Source organism: Emydura macquarii, unplaced genomic scaffold (assembly GCF_026122565.2).
Source record: "Emydura macquarii macquarii isolate MOO-44397 ecotype Brisbane River unplaced genomic scaffold, CSIRO-AGI_Emac_v2 contig_295, whole genome shotgun sequence".
In the NCBI taxonomy this organism is placed as follows: Eukaryota; Metazoa; Chordata; order Testudines; family Chelidae; genus Emydura; species Emydura macquarii.
The window spans coordinates 1,556,729-1,581,516 of NW_027130432.1; the positions used below are offsets into that span (position 1 = coordinate 1,556,729).

Consider the following 24,788-nt stretch of genomic DNA (forward strand, 5'->3'; position numbering starts at 1 on the left):
TTAATAATGGTGACCTTGTCATCTAAAATTACCCAAACAGAATGGGAGTTGCAGAATGGGGTTGGTTCTGCTTAGAGCAGGGGGTTGGACTAGATGACCTCCTGAGGTCCCTTCCAACCTAATCTTCTATGATTCTAGGGTAATTTTTTCAGAGATTTAATTTGCATGTGTACTCTTACTTACATATAACTCAGTTGTTGTGACATGTTTCCGTTGACTAATCTGATGCAGTGTTGTAAACCTCACATATTAAGGAATACTTTGCCATATTTGACCGTATCAAATGAAGTCATGCTGTGTGTACTTAATTTATCATAGCTCACATAAATATAATTAAGCAAAGAACAGTGAGATGTTTCATTTTGTGTAAAACATGTTACTTGTGCATTTGTCTTTCCAGCTCTCAGGGTTTTCTATTGCTGTTCCTGTTCTCTTTCTCCATAAGGAGGACATTTTAGTGTTCTAACTGAGTGTAAATAAAAATAGAAGTAAAGATGCTTTGTGCTCTTAAAATAAACTGCTTATGTTTTTAAAAAATGAAATTTTGGAAGCCACTAAACAATTATATGGACAATTGCATGGCTTTTTAATATTCTAAAGCATAAAGGAACTATGGTGGCATGCCCCCTTGTGGCATAATGCAGTATAGAGTGGCTTTTCCTCTGTTTCCTTCCTGGTCTGCAGCTGATCTTCCCAGTCTTTAGCACCTTCCAGGTTGAGATGACTTAGCTCTCCAGCTAGGTCACATAAAAGTTCCATCCCTTCCAGGGTACCCAAAGTCCAAAATAAATACAAAGAAATATAAGCTCTTTTGGCCACCTGGCTCGTGCCAGCCTAAGTCTTTCATTGGCAGCCATAGAGAGCAGTCCTCTCCTGCCAAGCCTACATTCCCTCAGGAGGGAGCTCTGATATGCAGTAGTCTTTCTCAGTTCCTGGCACCAGACAAGCTTTCCTCCCACAATGAGGGCTGAAGAACTGCTCTCTGTCCCTGCCAGGCAGTAACTAAGCCTTTTGAGTTCCTTCCTCAAAGTCCAAAATGTGCTTCAGGTGTCCTGGGACAAGGCTGATTGAACCCCTAGCAGCTCATTAACCCTTTCCTGACTTGTGTGAGGTTTACATACCCCAGCACAGGAACACAAGATATTTAAGTTAAAAATATTCTTTCGGTAACAAGTCAAGAAGTCAACAAGTAAGAAGTCAAAAATTAATACCCAAATCAGCTAACATCAACATTTCCTTTAATGCTCAGTGTAGTGTAGATAGTTTGGTTAAGCTGGGGAAGTTTTGAGATTTCTGAATAAGAATTTGGTATGAATTGACCTAGTGAATAGCACACTAATTCCCATTACAACATAAGGCCAAATTCTGAAACTTGCTGCACATAGGTAGGAGTCGGTGCTCTGCACGGGTCCAGGAGTGTGACCTTGTGCAACAAGCTCAAGGATCAGGCCCTAATTCAGCACTCTGGGTAGGCTCTGCTGAAGAGATCCAGGACTATAATAGCTGTGATGTTCAGAGCCATGACTGAGATCCACTAGTAAAGAGCATCTTTGAGATGCTTACATAGCTCCTACCCCCATACTCTGCTGACATTAGCAGCTGTTAGCCATCCCTTTGCTTTCATGAGCAACAAATTATTTTTAAAAGGAGGGGTGGGGGACTATAAAGACCACAGTACACAGCACAGATTTAATGAAGTTCAGTGCTGGTAGTCTGCCAGAGGTGATGTGGCTTTCATTATGTTGAACATGGTCTATCAATGAAAATATTATTAAAAGTTAAGATGTAAGTAATCTGTGTATTTCCTATTTCAATTTAATAATTCACTTTTTGCTTCAAATACGCCTTATTTATCAAAATACTGGGCCAAATTTAGTCCTGGGGCTTGCCTATTTTATCTGTTTTTCTCAATTATTTTACTGAGTCCATCAATGATACATCTGTATGTCCAGAAAGCCAATAGGAAGAAGAATTGTTGTGGTTTATATTTATGCCCTTCTCAAAAAAAAGCTGAATTCACATTTCTGCAGTTTTTTTTTTATGCTGGAGGCAAAAAGAAGGGCCTGAATTTTGTCTATGTAATTAGATGACCTTACCATGTCACAATTATTATTTCTTACAGGCTTACTTTCATTTGGGGATTAATGACAAATTGGGATTATCTGGAAGACCCGACAGGCCTATCGGATGCCTTGGAACATCAAAGGTTATTGCAACAAGTGACTAATTTGTATTACTCTAATTAGAATATACATCAGACAAACTTTGAATTATTCTGCTAAATCAGAATTCTGTTTATTTTTACCTTTTTATTACTGACTTTGCCACAAAGAGTGGGAGTATGCTAATAAAGTTTGCGGATGACACAAAGTTGGGAGGTATTGCGAACTCAAAGAAGGACCAGGATATCATACAAGAAGATCTGGATGACCTTGTAAACTAGAGTAATAGAAATAGGATGAAATTTAATAGTGGAAAGTGCAAGGTCATGCATTTAGGAACTAATAACAAAAATTTTTGCTATAAACTGGGGACGCATCAGTTGAAAGTGACAGATGAGGAGAAAAATCTGGGTGTATTGGTTTGATCACAGGATAACTATGAGCTGCCAATGTGATGTGGCCATGAAAAAAGCTAATGTGGTCCTAGAATGCATCAAGCAAGGTATTTTCAGTTGAGACAGGGAGGTGTTAGATTAATTCAAAGTGGAACAGGCTTGGAGAAGGGTTACTAGTATGATTCGAGGAATGGAAAACCTGCCTTATGAGAGGAGACTCAAAGAGCTTGGCTTGTTTAGCCTAACCAAAAGAGGGCTGAGGGGGGATATGATTGCAGTACATCCGAGGAATAAATAGCAGGGAGGGAAAGGAATTATTTAAGTTCAGCACTGATGTGGACACAAGAACAAATGGATATAAACTGACCATCAGAAAGTTTAGACTTGAAATTAGATGAAGGTTTCTAACCATCAGAGGAGTGAAGTTCTGGAACAGCATTCCAAGGGGAGCAGTGAGGGCAAAAAACCTAGCTGGCTTCAAGACTGATCTTGATAAGTTTCTGGAGGGAATGGTAGGATGAGACAGCCTAATTTGGCAATCAATAGATCTTTGACTACTAGTGGTAAATATACCCAATGGCGTGTGATGGGATGTTAGATGGGGTGGGTTCTGAGTTACTACAGAGAATTCTTTCCAGGTGTCTGTCTGGCGAGTCTTGCTCACATAATCAGGGTTTAGCTGATCACCACATTTGGGGTCAGGAAGGAATTTTCCCCCAGGGTAGATTGGCATAGGCCCTGCGGGTTTTTTGCCTCTGCAGCATGGGGCATGGGTCACTTGCTGGTGGATTCTCTTCTGTACCTTGAAGTCTTTAAACCATTTATTGAAATCCTCAAATACTCAGGCATAGGTTAGAAGTCTATTACAGGAGTGGGTGGGTAAGGTTCTGTGGCCTATGTTGTGGAGGAGGTCAGACTAGATGATCATAACAGTCCCTTCTTACCTTAAAGTCTATGAATAAATTGTTGAATTTACTAAATGTAATCTTATTTTCTGCATGCAAATCTTATTGTTTGTTATAAAATGCTTTTAATGTACTTTGTAAACACATTAAGGACAAAGTATATCCTATCTCACTGTCAAATTATTTCATGCTTTACCTGAGCAGCTAATTACCGCAATACTTACTCAACCAAGACAAGCATGACCATGATAGGGGTGAATTGCTGTGATCAAAAAAGAATGTGGATTTGTTCACTGTATAAGAACAAAGATTCCTAAAATTAGATTGTTCAGTTGTCCTTATTACAGATCATTATTATTTTGACAGTTCTGCAAGACTACATTGGTGTTTTCTTTCATTTTAAACTGTATTAATGTTAATTTCAAGTATTTTTAAGAAATGGGTAATGTAAACTTTTCTTCCTACAGATTTATCGAATACTAGGGAAGACTGTTGTTTGCTACCCAATCATTTTTGATTTAAGTGACTTCTACATGTCTCAGGATGTTATGCTGTTGATTGATGACATTAAGGTATTTATTTGTTGTTTCTCTTATGCAGCCTGATGAAATAAGTCATATATAAGAATAAATTGTGCAGTTCTAAAGGTTTGGTGAAATGTAGAATTGAAAAGGGGAGACGGAAAAGTATATAGTCTGTATACTTTACTCTATGAAGCAGACAAGCAAAGTTATGTTGGGAAGAACATTGAAAATGTTAGCATTAATATACTGTTAGTCCAGCTCAGACCCTAGTGGATGTTCCACAGTGGCAAAAAGCTAACTCCAAGAGGAGGTGAGAATGCAGTGGCACAACATGCCTGAAAACTTCTGTTTCCCAGAGAAACTGGCAAGCGCAGCCCCAAAGTTATGGTTGGGGGAAGGGTATTGGCAGTTCACTTAAGATATGCTCTGATTCAAAGCCTCGTCTGGTGGGGCTTTTCTGGAGCTGTGGCCACAAACTAACACTTGGCTTTCTTGGCTGGAACCCAGTTAAGACAGCAGTGCTGATTAGAGCTATGCAAATAACTGATTGTTCAGTTTGGAGCAAGGCCTGGAACCTGGGTGTGCCCCTGCCAAGTCAGTGCCCTAACCACCAGACTATAGGGTCATTCTGTCTTTCTTTGGCCTGTTAAATATTTATTTATGCAAAGTGGAACAGCCTCAACAGGAGAAATTGAGAGAGACCCACCCCAGAATCCCTATAGCCCAATGGGTAGGGCACTCATCTGCAAGTTCAAATCCCTGCTCTGAATCAGGTGGAGTGGGGACATGAATCTGCATCTTCCATGTCCCAGGTGAGTGCTCTAAGCATTGGGCTGGCAGATATCAGACCATCACCACCCCCTCCATTGTTCAGAAAATGGTAAGTCCTCTTATGAAGCCATCCTGAAAAAAAATTTTGGATGAAATTATTTGGTGAATTCATGTCAAATTGGTGAATAGTTTCAGTTGACCTAAAACTGTATTTTTTGGCAAATATGCTATTTTAAAAAATTCACCCAATTCTAGTGCTAACACCACCCATCCTGTCTCCCCCATCTTCAGGGAGAAATGACCTGGGCTACAGCAGCTACTTCTGCTATATAAAAGGTGCCAATTATCTCCGCCATGCTTTCACTCATGATTCACATCAGAATCCTATTTATACAGCTCAATAGATGTAATCCAATATTTCATTCTGCTCAGACTGGTGACTTGGTTGGTTTGTGACTAACCTATAGTAACAGCAGTGTAGTTATCAAGCTCTGGCAATGTATTGTTTGAAAACTGCTCACATTCGTCAGGAAAAAAATAAATAACTGAAAAAATTGATTAATGGTTTGAGGTTTGTAATCTGTTGGGTTTAAAGCAATACCTTTATTTTAGGGTGTTTGCTATTGTTAAGTATATTGTACTGTGTGTTTCCTGGGATGAATCACATACACTTTTATGTTTACCTAGAATGCGTTACAGTTCATTAAGCAATACTGGAAAATGCATGGTCGTCCCCTGTTCCTCGTTCTTATCCGTGAGGATAATATAAGGTATGGAATATATGTAAAGAAGATCATTATTTGTAATGTGAATTTATACATTTTTAATGTTAATATATTTGTTTTTAAAATTATAGGGGAAGCAGATTCAATCCAATATTAGATATGTTGGCAGCCTTTAAAAAAGGAATTGTTGGAGGAGTGAAGGTTCATGTTGATAGAGTTCAGGTATTTTTTTTTCTAAATATTGCATTCATACTTTGGTAGTAGACTGTTAGTCCATGAATTGTAAGTTATTTCTGCAGACATTTTATTTCATCAAAATTCTTTGGTTTCTTATGTGACTTTTGAATACCTCACCGAATGTTATAAAATTAAAGATGACATATAGTCAAGGGTTCTGCTTTTTCTTTAAAGCCCTTTAAATCATGCTTTCTCTAAGCAGATGCACAGGGCTTTGATATTCTCCACAAAGGTCCTTTCAGAGTGGCAGGGAATCTATTTTATTTTTTACTTCCAGCTATCAGTCTTATAGAATTTATCACCAAAGGGCATGTCCTTGATATCAAGAGCTGAGGGCTCTATTTTGGGCCATGTCAACAGAAGGGAAAGGGTGTGCATCTCACATGTTACCTAATATGTTAAAATTCTAATAAGTTTTAATACATAAGCTATTCAATATAAATCTTCAGGGGAAGACTAGGGTTTACCTCAACTAGATAATGTTAAAATTATCATTCTTCTTCGAGTGCTTGCTCATGTCTATTCCAGTATAAGTGTGTGCACGCCTCCGTGCATGGTTCCCAGAACTTTTTTCCCCTTAGCAGATCCAGTAGGGCCAGCTGCGGTGCCCCATAGAGCCCTGCACACATGCCGTGGTATATGAGGCACTGCCGGCCCTATGCCCCCTCAGTTCCTTCTTTCTGCCTGTGATGGTTGCTGGAACTAGCCTTGCTCTCAGCAAATACCATTCCCATTGTTTGAACTTGTTTGTTATTCTAAGTTAGTTTTAGTTAGTTAAGTAGTTGTTAAGTGTGTTTAGAGTAGTTAGAGATAAGGCAAGTCCCTACGGAGACTAAAAGCGGCTGGGCTATGCCCCGGTCACTGGGATTCAAGCCATGTGCTTCCTGCGGGAAGGCTTTCCTGCTCAACGACCCCCATGACCACTGCCTTAAGTGCTTGGGGGAAGCGCACAAAAAAGACAAATGTAAGATCTGCAGGGCTTTTAAACTGAGGACCCAAAAGGACCGAGAAATTCAGTTGAAAGCCCTGCTGATAAAGGCAGCACTCCACCTGGCGTCCAAGCCAGCCCACTCCACCTTGGCACCGAGCGTGACCTCGGTGCAGAGCGCACCGCCAGAACCGGCCTCTACTCGGCACCGTGCAACATCGCCGGCACCAAAGAGGAAGAAGCAGCGTGCGGAGCGTGGACACCCCCCTGCGCCATTGGTATGGGCAGGGTCGAGCATGGAGATGCACCAGACCCGTTCCGTTGCGTCTCCAGTCAGGGAGCCTCCCCCGACTCCTGGGAGTAGGAGACTGCCCCTGCCATCGACACTGGAGGCTTTTCAGCGGCAAGACCCTTGTCAGCCTTGCCTACGCCATCTCCACCACTCTCTCCTGGAGAGAGTGCCTCTGCAGGACATCTGCAAAGCTGCCACCTGGTCATCGGTGCAAACCTTCACATCCCACTACGCCATCATACAGCAGGTGAGAGGGGACGTGGGATTTGGCAGAGCATGCTGAGGGCAGCTCACTGGTAACTTCTACCCACCTCCAAAGGTATTGCTTGTTAATCACCTATAGTGGAATGGACATGAGCAAGCACTCGAAGAAGAAAACAAGGTTACTTACTAATAACTGATGTTCTTCGAGATGTGTTGCTCATGTCCATTCCACAACCCATCCCCCGTCCCTACTGCCGGAGTTGGCAGAAAGAAGGGACTGAGGGGGCATAGGGCTGGCAGCGCCTCATATACTGCGGCATGTGTGTGGGGCTCCAGGGGGCGCCGGAGCCGGCCCTGTGGGATCTGCTAAGGGGAAAAAAGTTCCGGGAACGGAGGCGTGCACACAGCTATACTGGAATGGAGACGAGCAACACCTCTCGAAGAACATCAGTTACTGGTAACATCAGTTACTGGTAAAACAGTTTTTCTGTTTTAATCATCTGCCTTCTCTAGGATATTAAGACATGTTATTGCAAAGTAAATATTCTTAAATCAATAATAGTTTTCAAGCAGCATTTTTCTTACTTTGCCTATCTTTAAATTTCAATTATCATCAATGGAAATATTTTTGTTTATTTGTATATGTACAGTAAAATCAACACTTACTGCTTAAAAGCCTAATCCTTCCAAGCCTACAAATAATTTAAAAGGTTTCCAGCATTGTTCTTAATAATTTTTACTTTCATTGCCCGTAACATCTTCCATCATCAGCTGTGTTCCAGAGGATTATGTATGTCAGAAAGATGATGGGAGGATATTAGCTATAAAAACAAAAAAATAAAAGCAAGCAGCTTTTTATTTTCACAGTTCTCTGAGTGTAATACTGCGGTATTTTAATATAAATTGTAAAATGAAACCTGAGTTTAAAAGTTCACAGGACACGCATCCAGTTTTTTTAACCCATTGACCACTATCAAAACAAACATGCTTTTTTAGAAAGTCCTTCTTCAAACTGCTTTATTAGAATAGAGTTCCTCTAGAAGTACATGCATATGAAATACATATAAATATTAAATGAATTAATTGTAATCAATAAATAAGCATATTAACATATTAATGACAGAAGCTTAACATTGTTATGAGAGCAAGTGAGCATGTGTGTTTACGGGGAAGAAGAGGGAAGTACCTCTAGATTAAGGAATCTGCTATTGGGATTTGGGTGAAACTTCATTGAAGCTTGAGGGCATAACAGGTGCCCTTCATTTAAGATAAATATGAACAGCAATTGAACAATCCAGCTCCAGGAATCATGGCGCTGGGAATTCCTCTCCCTCAGGTAGAGGTTGACTGGAGATGAGAGTGGCTCCCTTCCCCATTCAACTCTGGAGCTCCTGGGGAGGGGAAGCCCCACGGTCATGAGTTCTGGAGCTGGGATGCTTGGGCCCTGGCTGCCTGGCCACACAGTGGCTGCAGCCGGGCTGGGCTTGAGGTCCCAGGGGGACTCTCTGCCATGCATGCCAGTGGCCAGCTCCTGCCTCTGCCAAAGAAGGGCCTGCGCCCCCTGGCCTGTCCCCTCTTGGTGCACCTCTGCACACTAATGCATACTGTAAGAAGAGAGAGTGGCTACTTACCCTACAATAAAATTAACTGTGGTTCTTCAGGATGATGTTATCAGTATGTTTCCATGACCCGCCCTCCATCCCTGATTTTTGGACATCAGTAATGTGAGGTATATGCACACCTGCAGTGGGATCCATACTGACTACAGCTCAAAGAACCACAATTACTGTCGGGTATGTAACCATTCTTTTTGTAATTGTAGAGAAAAGAAATTCCTAAGCTATTGTAGTTTGTGGTGATAATGTACTATACTTGCCACTCAGGAACAGGAAAAGGTGCATGAAAACCAAAGAGAAATTGGTGTTTTAAAATATATCAGTTTCTCATCAGTCTAACGCAAATATGCCTGTTCAGTAGGGGGCAGTTTGTTATGTTGTTGATCTTAGAGTTGGTATGTGCAGAGTACACATTGATATTATCTTGCTGAGTGTTTTTTTTCCCTCCCCAGACATTAATATCTGGAGCTGTTGTTGAACAACTTGACTTTCTAAGAATCAGTGAAACAGAAGAGTAAGGATATGTGGGCAATCTAATTATGGTGTGTTTGATAGTTAAAATATCTTGTGAACTGCGGACAAATAAATAATTGCTTTTTCAGGCCTCCCGAATTTAAGAGTTTTGAGGAGCTGGAACTTCCAAAGCATTCGAAAGTCAAGAGACAAACTAGTACTCCAAATGTTTCTGAACTAGAACAACAACCAGAAGTAAATATTAATGACTGGAGAAACAGGTCGACTTATGAGATTCTTCAGAAACTGAATGTAAGAAAATTGGAGAAATTATTCTATAATTTAGTTCTAAGTTCTCATCAGACTATATTTTTGTTTGTTTTAATTCTGCTAGTTAATGGCCCATTCTTCAAATGAACATAGTTAACACAATCATCACTGCTGATCTTTTAGTGACTTTTGACTGAAAGATCAATTATGAATGTTTCAATTCAGTATTTTTCCTGTACCCAGAAACCAATAATGAATGAGTGTTTCAAATTTCAGTATTCTTCTCAGTGGGAACATAGAAAACTATCATGTCAATTAGTCATCTGATCACAAGCATTTGTTTTGCAAATGGGAGAGTCCAAGGGCATAGAGACAAGAATGATCTTCTTGAGCCAACTGGTGCAACTTTATTGACACTTAATATATCTGCTTACATCAGCCTGTCTAAGGCAGCAGTGAAAAGGGAGTTACCAAACTCTGTACCAGTGTCGGTGTGCTGCTCTTCCTGTGAGAAAAGATAGAAAAAGAAGATAGAGATGATTATATAACTTGGATATTACCACAGTCCTGATCTAGTAAGGTGCTGAGAGCCCTCAACTCCCACTGAAAACCTGAAATTGGCTACTTGGTTACCATTATAAGGGGGCCAAATGAAGATTTGGAATTTGAGGGGAAGGGAGACTTTCTCCTTAAAATGTGTGTTCTATAATACTGCCACAATTGTCTCCTGGGTTGTGTGTGGAATTTGTAATAACTGTGTGATGCCTTTTGCTACTCATTTAAATCTGAAAGTTGTGTGGTTTTTTTTAAGGACTGCAGTTGTCTAGCAAGTCAAGCAATTCTGTTGAGTATTTTGCTCAAAAGGGAAGGACCGAATTTCATCACCAAAGAAGGTAACATATTTTTCTGTGACTATTCTAAATATTAGAGGGGAGGCAGTTTTCTGTGTAGTTCTAATAAACATAAATAATGGACATGCATATAAAAAGTTGCGTAGCTATTTTCTTCTCTATTAAAGCAGTTTCTGCTTTAAATGGAAAATGCACGTTAATATAATGTAGAATGGAATGAGCTGTTAAATCTATTAACTTTTTAAAATTGTTTGCATGCAGCATGTTGCCTATTCATACATAATTGAGCAATCAATTTTTGTGAGAATGGGTTTGATTTTGTATATTAAAATGAACCTGAAGACAGGTTGTGTGTGCCTTTGACTCTTAGTCTGAAATGCATCAAGAGTCCTATATTGATGGTTTTGTTTTATTCTCCTTATTTTGTGAAATCAGGTTTTATTTCAATATCCTAACTATACAGGTTATTCTGCTTCAGTTTGTATCAGAGTTTTGTATTAAAATGCAGGAGTTAAATACATGGAAGACTTTATAAAACATAAATTAATAATAATCCAGTAATGCTAACCTAGATAGTGCTAGATTGTGACCTGCTTTGCTTCCCTCAGGAAGCAAATGGATGTGAAGGGGAGAAATAAGGGTTGGGAAGTGGGTGGAAGTATGGCTCCATGCAGACCAGTGGTGTGAGGTGCACCATTTCAAGGGATGCTATAAACTGTTTCCCCTCCCTTCAATGTACAAACACTTCCCCGAGAAAGAGGTGATTGGGGTGGAATTAAGACTCTGCTTCACATTTTCTTCCTTGGGTAATCTTAGGGCACTGCAGTTTAGCCACCATTTTGTTTCACAGAGCTCTACCTGAGGATGGTCTAATTCTATGTTAGTGCACATGATGGATACTTGGCACTTCTGGTATAAAAACGCCTTACATGCAGTATCGCTGTATAAAATACACCCCAGAAAGTACTAAAAAATACAACATGCTTCATTGTATTTTACTTTTTAAATTTTTTTATTGTTTTATATAAAATATACACCCAAAACAAAACATATATGAATACATGCACAAGATTGAAATACTATATAAATAACAAAATTTAGTGTTAATTATTTGTAAAGCCTGGAAAAACAAAACAAAATCAAGCAAACAAACACACCTTAACTTTTAGAGGTCATGAAGGGCATCAATTATTAAAGTGACTAAATAGATAAATAAGTGAGAATATAACTTATGAGCATCACGGACTAATATATACTAAACTGCAAAAGCATGTTATAGTTTCCTGTGTGACCAGACAGCCTCATATTTCTTCTGAGTTTCTATTAGACAGAGTCATTTTTTTCCATTAATGCAGTACAAGAAAGCTCACTAAGCCAGTCTATGTATGAGGGAGGAATTGTAGATTTCCATTTTGTCAAAATAACTCTTTTGGCCACTAAAACAGTTTCTGAAATCCAATTCTTAATGTTAGCTGGTAACATCTACTCATCCAAAACCTCTAAAATATGCGAGCTTGGAGCCGGAAAAATATCAACACTTAAAAGTTTTTGAGAGAGCACTGAATATGGTGTTCCAGAACACATGCATTTTTGACAGGTGCAAAGGATTTGTGAAAAGTTGATTCACTGTATTTTAAAAACATGTTTCAATGCAATATTAAGATTTTGTGAATTTTGGCCACTATATATCCAGACACATGGTCTGCTTCTGAACATCAGGGAGGTGTGCGCCTTCCCACTGCCCCAAACTCTGGAAAGTACTGTCAGTATAATTCTTTTACAGGACTAAACATTTGTTGTGGGTTTAGACACCTCAATAACTTTGTTGTCTTTACTTTGAATAGTCAGTTTCTTGCTCTAATGGAAAATGTTTGTACAAAATCTCCCATGTTCAAGATTAGTTGCAACTAATGCAACCACCCCGTCTCTCTGATTCTCTATTCGTGATGCACTAAATACCCATCTGGAGACTTCTGGGCTTAATAAAATTCCTGCATTGCTCTCTAATTAGATGTTACTAATATGTGCAAATCATCATCGATGGTGATAACCTGATTAACTACTGATCTTGCATAAAAACCGTAGGACTCACTGACTCGAGCACCTGCGCCAATTTCATATGCCGTCCCACACAAGCAGTGAGATTGACATTAAACACTGAAAATGTGTTCTACACAATAAATAAATAAAATACTCACTTCCTGCCTAACCTCCCTTTTCCACCATGTAATAGTTTGAAGGACCTAAGTCCTTCTAGCCAACATGCCAAGGGCTATCAGATATACATATCCACAAGCAATGACCTTGCAATTCAACTCTCTCATGTACCCTATATTGCCTATTAAAGGGACGTTGCTGCTATACCCAGAGTACACAAATAAGTACATCCCACCTATGAATTTTAAATTTGATGGATATTTCAAGCCTAAGGAATTGAATGGTTATGAGCACCCACTCTTACTTCTCACTCTGGTCCCCCTTCCAACTCTCAGTTCTCAATCCTCTGCCAATGAGGCTAAGTTAGTGCACCAGGGCTTGTGGAGTTGGGGGAAGGTAATATAGGAAACTAGTTCTGAGCAGTGCAATATTGTATAATAATGCATACTTAGCTATTACGATGGCTGCTGCATTACTAGTCTATTTGTAATATATCTGTCAGACTTCATTTTCTGGACATTCTTACCAGTGGCCATTTTTGGACTATTTAAATCTTTAGAAATCCTTTAAGGTAGTTACCAAAAAGAAAATCACTTGCAAAATAAGCCAATGATTCACATTTAGGAAAAGTTAATATTTACCCAGCAACAGAAAAGAAACAAACTATTTATTATCTTATGTTGCATTTATTTTCGTTGGCTGTTTATATGAAAATTATAAAATGCTGTAGAACATTTTGATTTGATTTGACTAAAATTAGTCAGTTACTTGACCAGTGTCACAGGGGACATAGGTGGTGACTAAGTGGCTGGTTAAATTTAAACTTTAAAATTAAACATGTACTTAAGTGCTTTAGTGAATGGTCTAAAATGAACTAACATTTATATCAAACTTACTTGATTATTGCTGAATAAAAACCACTGCACCTTTTATTTTTTCATGTGTTTAGGTACTGTTTCTGACCATATTGAAAGAATCTATAGACGAGCGGGCAGCAAAAAACTCTGGTTTGTATCCAGTGTCTTTGTTTCATTTTTGCTTTGCCAGATAAATGTTATTGTTTTTCAGCCTGTTTACAAAACAATAAGGCCAGATTGTTAGGTAATGTAAAGAAGCACAGCTCTGCTCTGCTGAGCCACACCAGTTTACACCAGGTAAGGATCTAGCTTGTACCTCAACATAAAGAAATAAATGTAAATTAATTTAATCAGTGCGGTAAATGTTCTTCACGAATTGGTCTGTAGCCGTCTACAGACTCTTTAGTACAAACTGTGATTGTTGACATTGTCCCTGAAATCAGGGTGACTGGTATTACTTGTTCCTGTAGTACAGTGTTAAAATGTCAATGTAAAAAACTGCACTGTAAACATACAGTACTAATCAAATAAAAATAATTAGATTTAATAGGAAAATTGACATGGTCATCTTTTGAGGAGAATGTTTTAACAGCATAAAATAATGGATTTCAATAGAAAGATTGGCAATCAAAAAATCTAAATTAATAAAAGTAGATATATGTATTTAGTTTACTGCTTATTGTTCTTGAATGCATTTGGGTTAAGAATAGCTTTACAAAAAAAACTTTATAAGGTTTGGGAAAGTAAAATATAGTATTACATGTAGTCTGAGTAATTGCTCTTTCTGACTGAAAGTACAATAGAAATCTCATTCAGTACAGAAAATAAGATTTGGGCCTAAGATGAAGCCCACTCTCACCTTGTAAATATTGTTAACCAATAAGGTGGTGTTTGAAAAAGATATTAACCAAATAAATATAAGAATTGATTTGTTTAGTTTTAGTCTGTTAACATAATGAAATTGGACCTATATCCACTTATATATTAAATGTTTTCATTGTTGGTATTTTTAATACTTAAAAAACTGAGGGATTTTGTAAAACTAAAATATGTAAAGTATTTTTTCATTTTTCTTTTATGATTGTCATATGACATACCTAGGTTGATGGTACGCTACAGTGCTGCATTTACACAGAAATTTGCTTCCTCTATAGCCCCACATATTACTACTTTGCTGGTACATGGGAAACAGGTAAAGTGCACAGAGGTCTTAAATGGTGCTTCTTGAGATTTGTTGGCTTAGTTGCATTTTGATGGATCAGCTAATGCAGTTTTGAAATGCTTTGCTCTTGATTTTCAAAGAGTGCACAACAGTTTTCACAGAAGTCAGTATCAATTTGGTTGATGGATTTTGTACTAACTTTATTGAATATTATAACTTGTTCATTAACTCTCTTGATAAATGATCCTTTGCAGCTACAAACCCCAGGTTAGAAAAGCTTAAACTTGTTTCCATTTTGCCATTAAATTATTATTTATAAAGTTAAATATTACTTGTTATAGTAATAGCACCATATAAGTCTAGTTATTCTTCAAATTTGCAGCCAGTTTTAAACCCAGCACTTTACATGATTCCCTTCTTTTCATCATTTACATATAAAATATTGCCTTGAGGCAAAAAATTGTCCAAAATGTCATTTAAGTATGTGTTGCATGTGCTGTACTTACTCTTACAAAAAATCTTTGCCTATTCTTTCAGTATAGCTTTCTGAGAAGTTAAATCCTTTGATTTATTTCCTTTGCAAAGATTGAATAAAACATTTTGCCTGAAAAATTTCTAACTTACCAAAACATCTACCAAAGAGAAATTTTCCAGTAATTGCAAATTGGTGGCAAACAAGAACAGACATTCTTTGACAGAAGAAATAATTATAACATGCTGTTTTCTTAACATGTTCTGAGAGAAAAGAACAGCCAGATTATCATCTGCGGTGAATAACTGTTCCCAACACAGCCCATTATTCTATACTTGCTGTAGTGATTTCCCAAAAAGAAAAACCTCTGTGAAGTAACATTTCAGGAACAAATATTATATGTGTTTTCATGGTTAGTCTTTTGGGACTTATCAAATGTGGTGACAGAATTCAAACACACATTTGAATTAATTAAACGAGCATTTGATATCCAGTGGGATTGCTTTGTTTTCTGCCCTCAGGTCTGTTGTGCGCTTCGCAGCAAGCCTTTTAGGTAAACTAGTGGACAGCCTTGCACCATCTATTACTAATGTTTTAGTTCAGGGCAAACAGGTAAGTCTGCATTTTTCAGAATTGCATTCAGCAATGATAATGAAAAGAAAAAAAATATATAGGTTCTTTCATTTTGTAGGTCTGAGTTACTTTTTCAAAGTATACAAGACTCAAAAATGCTCATTGATTAAATAACATAAAATGAGTAAAATAAAAAGAATTACTAAATTTAATGTTCTGGAAATACTTGTGCTAAGTAATTTATGCATATCTAATGAAGTTGAGAGCAACATAGAGTAGATAGTTGAGCAGACCAGAACTAGATGTGAAAGGGAAGAGAGACATATGATGTAAGTAAATTTAAGGGGGAATATATATATGAGAAATTTTAAGGAGGAATTAGTGTACAAAAGGACATTGAAGCAAGTAGTAAACCATTATTTAAAGAAGAAGTTAATGAATATATAGAATCTAGTAAGCTAAAAGGATATTAGTAAATTTTGCCCTTGAAGTGGCCAATCGGTGGGGAACTTTTCACCATTCACATTTGTTCTCTCTTCACACATCTGCCCCAATCCTAGATCCTAACTTGGATTATTGTTTGTCCTCCTGACACAAAAAGTTTTTAAAGTAATTATATGATTATAAAAAGTTTCTTGCAATTAGCAAAAATACATATTGGATAGTTATGGCAGTTTGATCACTAAATTATTTCAAATATGAAGGGCTTGTAGCATGCTTCTGGTGCTATGTAGCAGTTTGCATGTAGAGTGGTTTGAGTTGCTTACTTTCACCTTTTTTGATTAACCTGTCCTGGTCAAAACATTTACAATGTAGACATTTTAAAGTGTCAGGAAGAGTGTGTGTAGCTTTGTTTCACTTGCAGTGGATGAGAAATTTAATATTTTACATTTTTAGCATGTTTTTATTTTGGCTAACCAGTCCAATATCTTGATTCCATTAGAATCTTAAAACATAGAACACAGTTTTGAAAAAATTATTAAAACAGTAACACAGAATCATGAGTCTTAATTTTAAGGAAGATTTGCTAGAAAGAAAAGGACTACCTAGAAAAGTCAAACAGTGAAGGATACATGTATTCCAAACTTTTGCAAAATAAAGTGATGGCTTAAGTAAGGTCACCTTCTGTTGGGCTAGTTACTCTTTCCAATCAGGTGACACCATACTATTTTATGCCCCAAATTCAGTTTTAATGCTACCAGGGAAAGCTTAGAATATTAAGTCTAACTTATAATTGTCATTTGTTGTTTTGTTGTTCCTGTTTTTTCCCATACATTGTTGTTAAAATGTCCTTAGGTAACTCTTGGAGCTTTTGGCCATGAAGAAGAAGTTATTTCTAATCCCTTGTCTCCAGGAGTGATTAAGAACATCATCTACAACAAGTGTAATTTACAAGATGAGAGGGAAGCTGTAATTCAGCAAGAACTTGTCATTCATATTGGCTGGATCATCTCAAACTCACCTGAACTATTTAGTGGCATGTTAAAAATACGGGTTGGGTCAGTAAATTCTTTGTTCTTTATTATTTTTTATTACTTATTTGTATTATGCTAGCAACTAGATTCCCCAGCTAAGATCAGGGCCCCAGTGTGCAAGTGATTTATATAAGCAAATACACTGAAGCTTTTATTTATTTATTTATTATATTTTGCACTTAGTCTTAGGGCTGGTTCACACTGACTGTGCGATTCGGCGACAGTCAACGGGAGTTACGCAAACTATGCAGAGTAGTTTGCGTAACTGACGTCGACTGCTCAGCTTCCCTTCTGCGCACTGTTCACACTGCGCTGAGCCGTTCCCGTCGACTCTGCACTATGCTACTTGATGGCGTGGACTTACTCAGTCGACTCCCTGATCGATTGAGCGGGTCTCACTGAGCGCTCAATTGATCCTGAAAGATCGATCTGGCGGCGGCGATTTTGCCGCCATCAGTGTAAACATAGCCTGAGTTTATTTTGCCCTTAGCTTAGTGTAACATATTCTGCTATAGTAATATTTTCCAGCTTATTTAGAATGACTAGTTCAGGTAAATATCTCATATGTGTTCTTTTTTAGAGAACTCGTCTTTCCAACCTAAACCTCAAATCATTCAGTAGGATGTAGTTCTGTTGTACCAGCTCTATTAAAACATTTTTATCATGCAAGGTGTAGTAAGATTCATGTTACTGTGCCAAGCTGTATACAGTGTGCAGTATAAAGAGTATTACTTTTATGCAATGTTACATGGTGGAGTCATTTCATTAGACCTAAACAAAGCTTTTAAAATGGAAGCTAACTGTTTTCCAAGGTTTTGTGATATCTTTTCTTTCTTTAGTAGTTTCTGCTTGACTGCTGATTTACCTTTTTCAGATTTAATTTATATTCTTTTTATCAGATAACATCCCCATCTTCTGAATTATTAATTTTGTCCTGAAGCTTCTTAGACTTCATGTGAAGTATTTATGCTTAGTTTATTCTAAAAATAGGTCCCTGCTGTTTTATTTCTACTGTTCTATATTCACAGTATACTTTGGATGAGAAATATTATCTCTTCTCTTTAAATGCTATGTCAGTAAAGATACCTATGTAATTCTAGTATCAAGTAAAATTATATTTATATACAGTAGTGTAATCAATAAGAAAAAACTTAGTGGAAAGCTTCAACTTTCTTAGTTCTTCTTCTAATGATTGCACATGAACATTCCACTCTTGGTGTTGGTGCATGCAGCACATGACTGTTGGAAACTTTTTGCCTTAGCAGTACCTACTGGGAGACTTGAGCTCCCTGTGCTGCCACATGCCACTACATGCAGGTATAAAGTTCAGAGCAGCCCCTAGCCCTGTGATATCGAAGTATGTCCCTACCACAGGTTTCAAGTCATGCGCTTCTTGCTCCAGGCCTGTGCCAGTGAGCGACCTGCAGAATAGCTATCTCAAGTGTTTGGGGAAAGCACATGTGTAGGACTGCTGCTTGATTTGCAGGATGAAGGGTAGGGAGGCAAGCCTGAAACTCTTGCTGGTGAAGTTGGCTCTCAGGCCACTGTTGAACCATCCCAATCTGACTCTGTCCCAAGTACTGCAGCTTCAATGAGAAGTGCCCCTACAGATATAGGTGAATCCCATCACTTTTCTCCCATGCCTGTAATGAGGAAGAAATACAAAGCGTCCAGAGCGGCACCAGCCAAGAGCAACCTTCTTCACCCTCTCAGTGTGGGAAAAGGGTTGAGAAGGAGTCAAGTAGAGTGCACCTGAAACCTAAACACTCCTCCTTCAAATGGTCGCACAGTCCGCTCTGGCTCTGCAAGGGACACTGTTGAGCTTGGTTCTGGAGGTGGCACCATCAGCTTCTTCAGCACCTCAATTAGAGACCATCTCGGTGCCAACTACCCCGGGGGCATTTCTGGCAGCAAGAAACCTGCTCTGCCTCTTGGTGCAAGTGTCTCCTTCTTTATAGGAGTTGGGGCCCTCAGCACTGTCTTTTATATTTTTAGTAACTCTAACTTAAATTTCTCTGTAAAGAAGTCTTCTGATTTACTAGGATTTTTAATTTATATCCAAAGTAGGTGTCTAGATCATAGATTAGTTAAAATGGGTTGCATCACCCCGGCTGTCAAACTTCAAAAGGAATGGCATGGCAATTGCTACATCTTTCTGTAGTAACTGATTGTCAACTATGTGCAAAAAAACCTTCTGTGAGGTTTCACAAAATCAGACATTATACCTAGTAGAGAGAAGAACCTCCCGCCCCCCTTTTTTGTTTGTTTTTAAAGTATTTTCTGAGAGACATTCTACTAAGTACTAAATCTTGGATACTTATTTTATATATTGGCCTGTTTATGTATTTAGGTATGGATATCAGAACTATTTTGAAGGAGGTTGTTATTTTATCTGTAAGGTCTGTATATTGCATTCTGAAGGGCATTACTCAAGTTTTTAACCTTTCATATAAAACACTTATGCATTTTTAATTTAAAAGTATGACAAAGGAACTTCAGACATTTCATTTGTGCCAGACCCAAACATAGCTTCAAAATTTGGGATTAAGTTTTCTCTAGAGAAAGAAAAGGTGATGCAGTGAACCAAATTTAATAAAATCTGAGTACCACATTATATAGTGATTGTTTAAAAAAAAAAAAAGTAAATTAATTTTAAAACGGTTTGAATAATAAAAAAGCAATTATCAAAATACATTATTATGCTCTATTGATGGTGTAACAATGCCATTTTGCTAATTAGTTACTCACTTGAATACAGGCTCGCAAGGCCTTTTCAAGAACATGTTTGAAAGATGTCAGATGTAAATTAACTTGAGGCTAATGAAACTGTAAGCACAAGTTCTTATTTCGTGTTCAGTCTGTAAAGTAGAAGTCCTGTGACTGAGTCCAGGTGATCTCCAATGATCAGATAATTTCATTCTAAATTGCTGTCTTGTAACAGAAACATGCCACTTTTTATATGCAGTTTTAATATTCCATTAAACAACCCATATATATATATATAGGATTTGCGTCTAACATTTTGTGCTTTTTATGACAGTTCTTCTAGAAGAGAAACTAGGTGGACAAGATAATATCTTTTACTGAACCAACTTCTGTTGGCAAGAGAGACAAGCTTTTGAGCTTACACAGAGCTCTTCCTCAGGTCTAGGCAAGACCTCTGTGTAAGCTCAAAAGCTTGTCTCTCTCACCAGCAGAAGTTATTCCAATAAAAGATATTACCTCAACCATCTTGTCTCTCTCATATGCTGGGACCAACCATCATATTAGTTGGTCCCAGCATATTAGAGAGCATATTAGACCACCATATTAAAGAGACCAACCATCTTGTCTCTCTAATATGCTGGATGCAAGTTCTTCTAAAAGGTATCTAACATTGATAGGAATGACTGTGGTGAAACTGTCAGTTTTTTCAGCTCTACCCATAGAGTACAGTACATTTTAGACATCATTTCTTCCATTTTCCCCTCCCCCCTTTTGTGTGTGTGGGTGGGTGGGTGGGGGGATGGGACAAATACCAGGCTTCCCTTTTTTATGGAGAAGGAGGATAATATTCAAAATAATTACGGATAACAGGTACACCTTAAATAAATGTGTTCAATACCAAATATGTCTTTCTTTTAAGTAAATAAATAAAATGTATTATTGCATCAAAATCCAAGGTACCTAGTAGTTCATAGTAACTAGTATCACCTATTACGCTATAGGCAACATGACAGAAAATGGCTTTATAAAAATATATGTGCTCTTAAGTATGCTTATGAAAAATCAAGAAACTGGACGTTCAGGTGTGGATTACCCAACCAACTACTGTTTTCTAATGATCCAACAAAGAAAATTTAACAAATGTGTTGCTAATTTCCTCTTCTAACTTGATTCAGTCAAAAATCTGAGAATTTACCTCTGCCAGGTAAAGGGAAATATCAGTTATATATTCCCTTATATGCCCAGATATGACAACTTTCCATTTCTAATAAAGGTGCATTTTTAAAGCTAAGATGCCTAACTTTGAAGTGTTACATTGGAGATTCCATTTTGCTGATGAGTTTACAAAAAGCAAAAAGTGATAGTTTTTATTTATGTATATATATACACACACAGTTTATCAAAACTATATTAATTTTCTAAGCCTTCTGACTCTTTACATAATAGACTATAATCCTTTTACTCCCATTAGTAAGCAGTTAATCAAATGAGTAGTCATAGCTGAAATCACTGGGACTATCTGTGTGATTAATTGATCATCAGTGAGAGTCAGGAAGTTATAATCTGATTATATCTGAGCAGAGTGGCCTAGTTCTAGATTTCCAGATAAAACTTTTTCTTCTCTTGTCAATTTGTTCTCCTTTGCCACAGTGAATTCTCTTCCAAGAAGAGACTGTATAGCCTGTTGTTCCTATATTGACTGCTGATTTCTTTTTATTCTCCTCATTCTGCACCATTCCTTGACCCTTAATCAGGCTCTCCACTGCAAAGCAATGTAGAATATATGTCCAGTTGTAGGAGCCTTGCTGGCATCACGGAAATACTAGATACTCTTATCTGTGAAGTTACAAAGTTTGTAATTCTATAGAGCACCTAAGACTTGTGAATGGGTTTTTTATCAATAGACTGGGTACCGTTAAATTTCTTTTGAGGATATGTTGTACTGTATTCTAAAAAAAGTAATATGTATGAAAGTTGAATACAATGGTGAAAGGTGAATCCCTAAGAAATACTGCTATAAACAGACTTAGGTATAGTTTATCCTCTTTTCATTCCTTCATTATGATAACTAGATGGAGACTCCAAGCCCTATCACTACTTTTATTGAGTGTAATGTTGAGTGTTATGGGATGCTGAGAGGGCCAGAACTAGTCAAATTTATTTTAACTTCAGACAGCAAATTCCCGTCTGCTGAAGGAGCTATACTTAGTAAGAAAACAGGGGCTTTTATCTGCATAATCCTGCATCCCAGATTGATTTAGCAATGCAGTGTCTTTTCATATTAATTATTCAGTTAAAGACTGTAGGACTCAATTGTTTCTGTAAGATGTAAAAGAACACATTTTCCATCTCCCTTCTAATGGTTTGAAAAGTTCTGCTTCCCTAAAACCTAAGGCTGAATGCTGAACACAAAAACTTCAGTGTTCCTATAATTATTTTAATCAAATCCTTTCAAAAAGGGAACAGTAAATGAAAGAAAAATGTGATAAATTGCAAACATGGATTTCAAAGGCTAAAACTGCACTAAACCATAGTCTTTTAAATGTAAAATTTCACTTTTTGCTTTTTTTAAGCTCATCAACAAAATGCATTCTCTAATGTAACAGCACAATAATTTTAAGTATTAACTGACTTTTTTAATATCAGAGGACAGATAATGATTTTTTCAGTGAAGGTCAGTGATATAAGAGCAAATTCATGGGGCAAGCATATCGTCTATGTGAATGGCACATTTACATCAATATTATTTTCAACCCATCTAAAATTATGTATACAATACTATTTTCAATTTGCATCAAACATGTAAAATTAATTGTGGGAATTTGAACAAACGCCATCATAAATTAATATCGGTATACTGTTGACCCAGTTATTGATGCATCTTTTAGCAGCCAATTTAACATAAACAGGCTGTTTCTGGGTTCTGTAGGGATGTTGTATCAGATCATTTTGGTTTAGGAAATTGCACTTTTTTTCTCTTATAGTGAAAAGCACACATTCTGCAATCCAGAACCCTATATATACACATATATAGTTAAACTCAAAAGGAACCGCATGATTCTTTTTTTCAGCTGTCTGTCTAGGTAGCACAGAACTGTGTTATGAAAAAGTCATTAAAAAGAGCATGTATCTCTGTAATGTCCTGTAAGTAAATACTTTCCTTCTTGTACTTCAGATGGATTATCCATGCTATGAAGTATGAACTAAAAATCCGTGCTGGGGATATGCCACCTATGGACTTATATCAACTGTCACCTAGTGAAGTGAAGCAGCTTCTGTTGGATATTCTTCAGCCACAGCAGCAAGGAAGGTAATGAGATCTGGGTTCGTATCTCATGTTGCTATTCATAAGAGATTGATTGCGTAATCTGTGTGTTTCTGAAATAATTTGTATGCATCTTAAATCACCAGGTGTCTGCAATCAGTGATGTTTCAGACATACATTATGTATACAGAGGTAGTGAAGATACACGTTAATTTATTTCTTTTAGCTTCTGCAATTTTTCTGATTTTCTGATTTTCTTGTACATGTCAAAAAACTTGCCTCATCCCTGATACTGTAGGCATCTGATATGTAGGATTTTCCTCACCTAGCCTGACACTGGGAATTGAACCAATATCATCCCAAGACTAGTTACTTATGGAGTTTGAACCAGTTAGAGCAGGGTTTATCTGCTGCTCACTGACCTCTTTCTTTTGGGCTGTCATTATTCCTTGTTTAAATTCCATTTCTCCTCACTATGCTGAAGCCCAGCCACATTGCCTGACATGTACCATCTCCTTCAGAGCTGTAACACTGGTTTTTATTAGCTGCCAAAGACAGAATTTTTAGTTGGTGCATCACAAATGAGCAGGATAGAAGCTGAGGGCATTATCTCCATGCTGATCATCAATTGGGAGACTAAGGTCAGAAATTTCCTTTTATAGGCTTTGCATGTTAGTTTAAACTTCTGCAGTAAGGCTTGCTTACATTGTTTGTCATTTCTGTAGTCTTCCCTGGCCATATGGGTAACAGTCTCCCTTGTCAGTAAAGGAGATATAAACTGTACATTCAATTCACAGCTCCCCTCCAAAGCATATAAAAATACATCCATATCATCCCCATAGTTGTAGCTAGGTAACCATTTAGAATCTGTGCTGCCTTAGGCTGGTGTTCGGTGTCTGTCCCCACTTACCAAATTGATATGCTCCGACTATGCAGTAGCTCCAGGTCCAAGACATATCTTCATAGTTTTTCTCTCACATCCTGCTCATGCTGGTGCTATTTCTCCTCGTGTTGGTACAGTGCCAGCTCCGGTTTCTTTTCTTCAGCTGCAGCTTTTCCTCTTCCAGACTATTCTGATTCAGGAAACTCTAAGTGGCATCCTGTTGTTTCTTCAGTCATTGCATACATTATTCTCCACACCTCCCTCTGGGATCGTCATCCTTAGACTGTTCCAGTCCTGCTGGTCTATTCTGGCCTCTGTCTCCCTTGACCTCTGCTGGCCTGCCAGTGAACTAAGTGTTCTGCTCAAGTCCTCACCCAATTCTGAACCACAATTCCTTTTCTGATCATTTGAGTACAGCAGGCTAACCAGCTGTCTTTTTCAGCTCTTTTGAGTGTAGCTTCCTTTTGCTGCACAACTCTTCCAGCTCAGCTTTCCTGAGCTGTTCATAACTCACTTTTATTTGGGGGGGGTGGGTTTCCACTCTCTTCCCAAAAAGAATACAGGATAATTTTTCTCTTGGATTTTCCTCTACAATACTGGTTTTTACTGCTGTTGCTGTTTATGGGAAATTCACTGTTGGCACAATCCCACACACCTGGCCACCAATATGTCCGTTTCAGAGCTACCTGTTTCTCTGTTCCCTTATGCACCCCCTCAGATATCAGGCCTCATATCTTGCTGGAGTTCCACAATTGCCCCCCAATACTTTTAGCCCAAGGCCTGGTCTAGTACTCTGTGTATCCAGCATTCTCATCCTGCAGGTTCAGTTGAGTACACTGCTGTTCCTTCCTTTGGGAGTTTGTGACTAGTGGTATACAATGATCAGACTGCCTTCCTAAAACAAA

At 37.9% G+C, this 24,788-nt stretch overlaps 1 protein-coding gene across 6 annotated transcripts in view; it reads left to right on the forward strand.

Annotated features, from left to right (window-relative positions):
• Positions 1-24,788, forward strand: part of PHKB (phosphorylase kinase regulatory subunit beta) — a 173,798-nt gene that overhangs the window by 130,859 nt on the left and 18,151 nt on the right. For 5 of the 6 annotated variants that reach the window (XM_067550507.1, XM_067550525.1, XM_067550551.1 and 2 more), the window contains 11 exons: positions 2,123-2,206; positions 3,930-4,034; positions 5,445-5,527; positions 5,614-5,704; positions 9,212-9,273; positions 9,362-9,524; positions 10,294-10,375; positions 13,440-13,497; positions 15,503-15,593; positions 16,851-17,053; positions 22,911-23,045. In XM_067550507.1, coding sequence (XP_067406608.1) covers positions 2,123-2,206; positions 3,930-4,034; positions 5,445-5,527; positions 5,614-5,704; positions 9,212-9,273; positions 9,362-9,524; positions 10,294-10,375; positions 13,440-13,497; positions 15,503-15,593; positions 16,851-17,053; positions 22,911-23,045 — 1,157 coding nt within the window. Of the gene's footprint in view, positions 1-2,122; positions 2,207-3,929; positions 4,035-5,444; positions 5,528-5,613; positions 5,705-9,211; positions 9,274-9,361; positions 9,525-10,293; positions 10,376-13,439; positions 13,498-14,448; positions 14,540-15,502; positions 15,594-16,850; positions 17,054-22,910; positions 23,046-24,788 lie in introns of all 6 variants that reach the window. The other variant, XM_067550516.1, reaches the window with a different exon arrangement.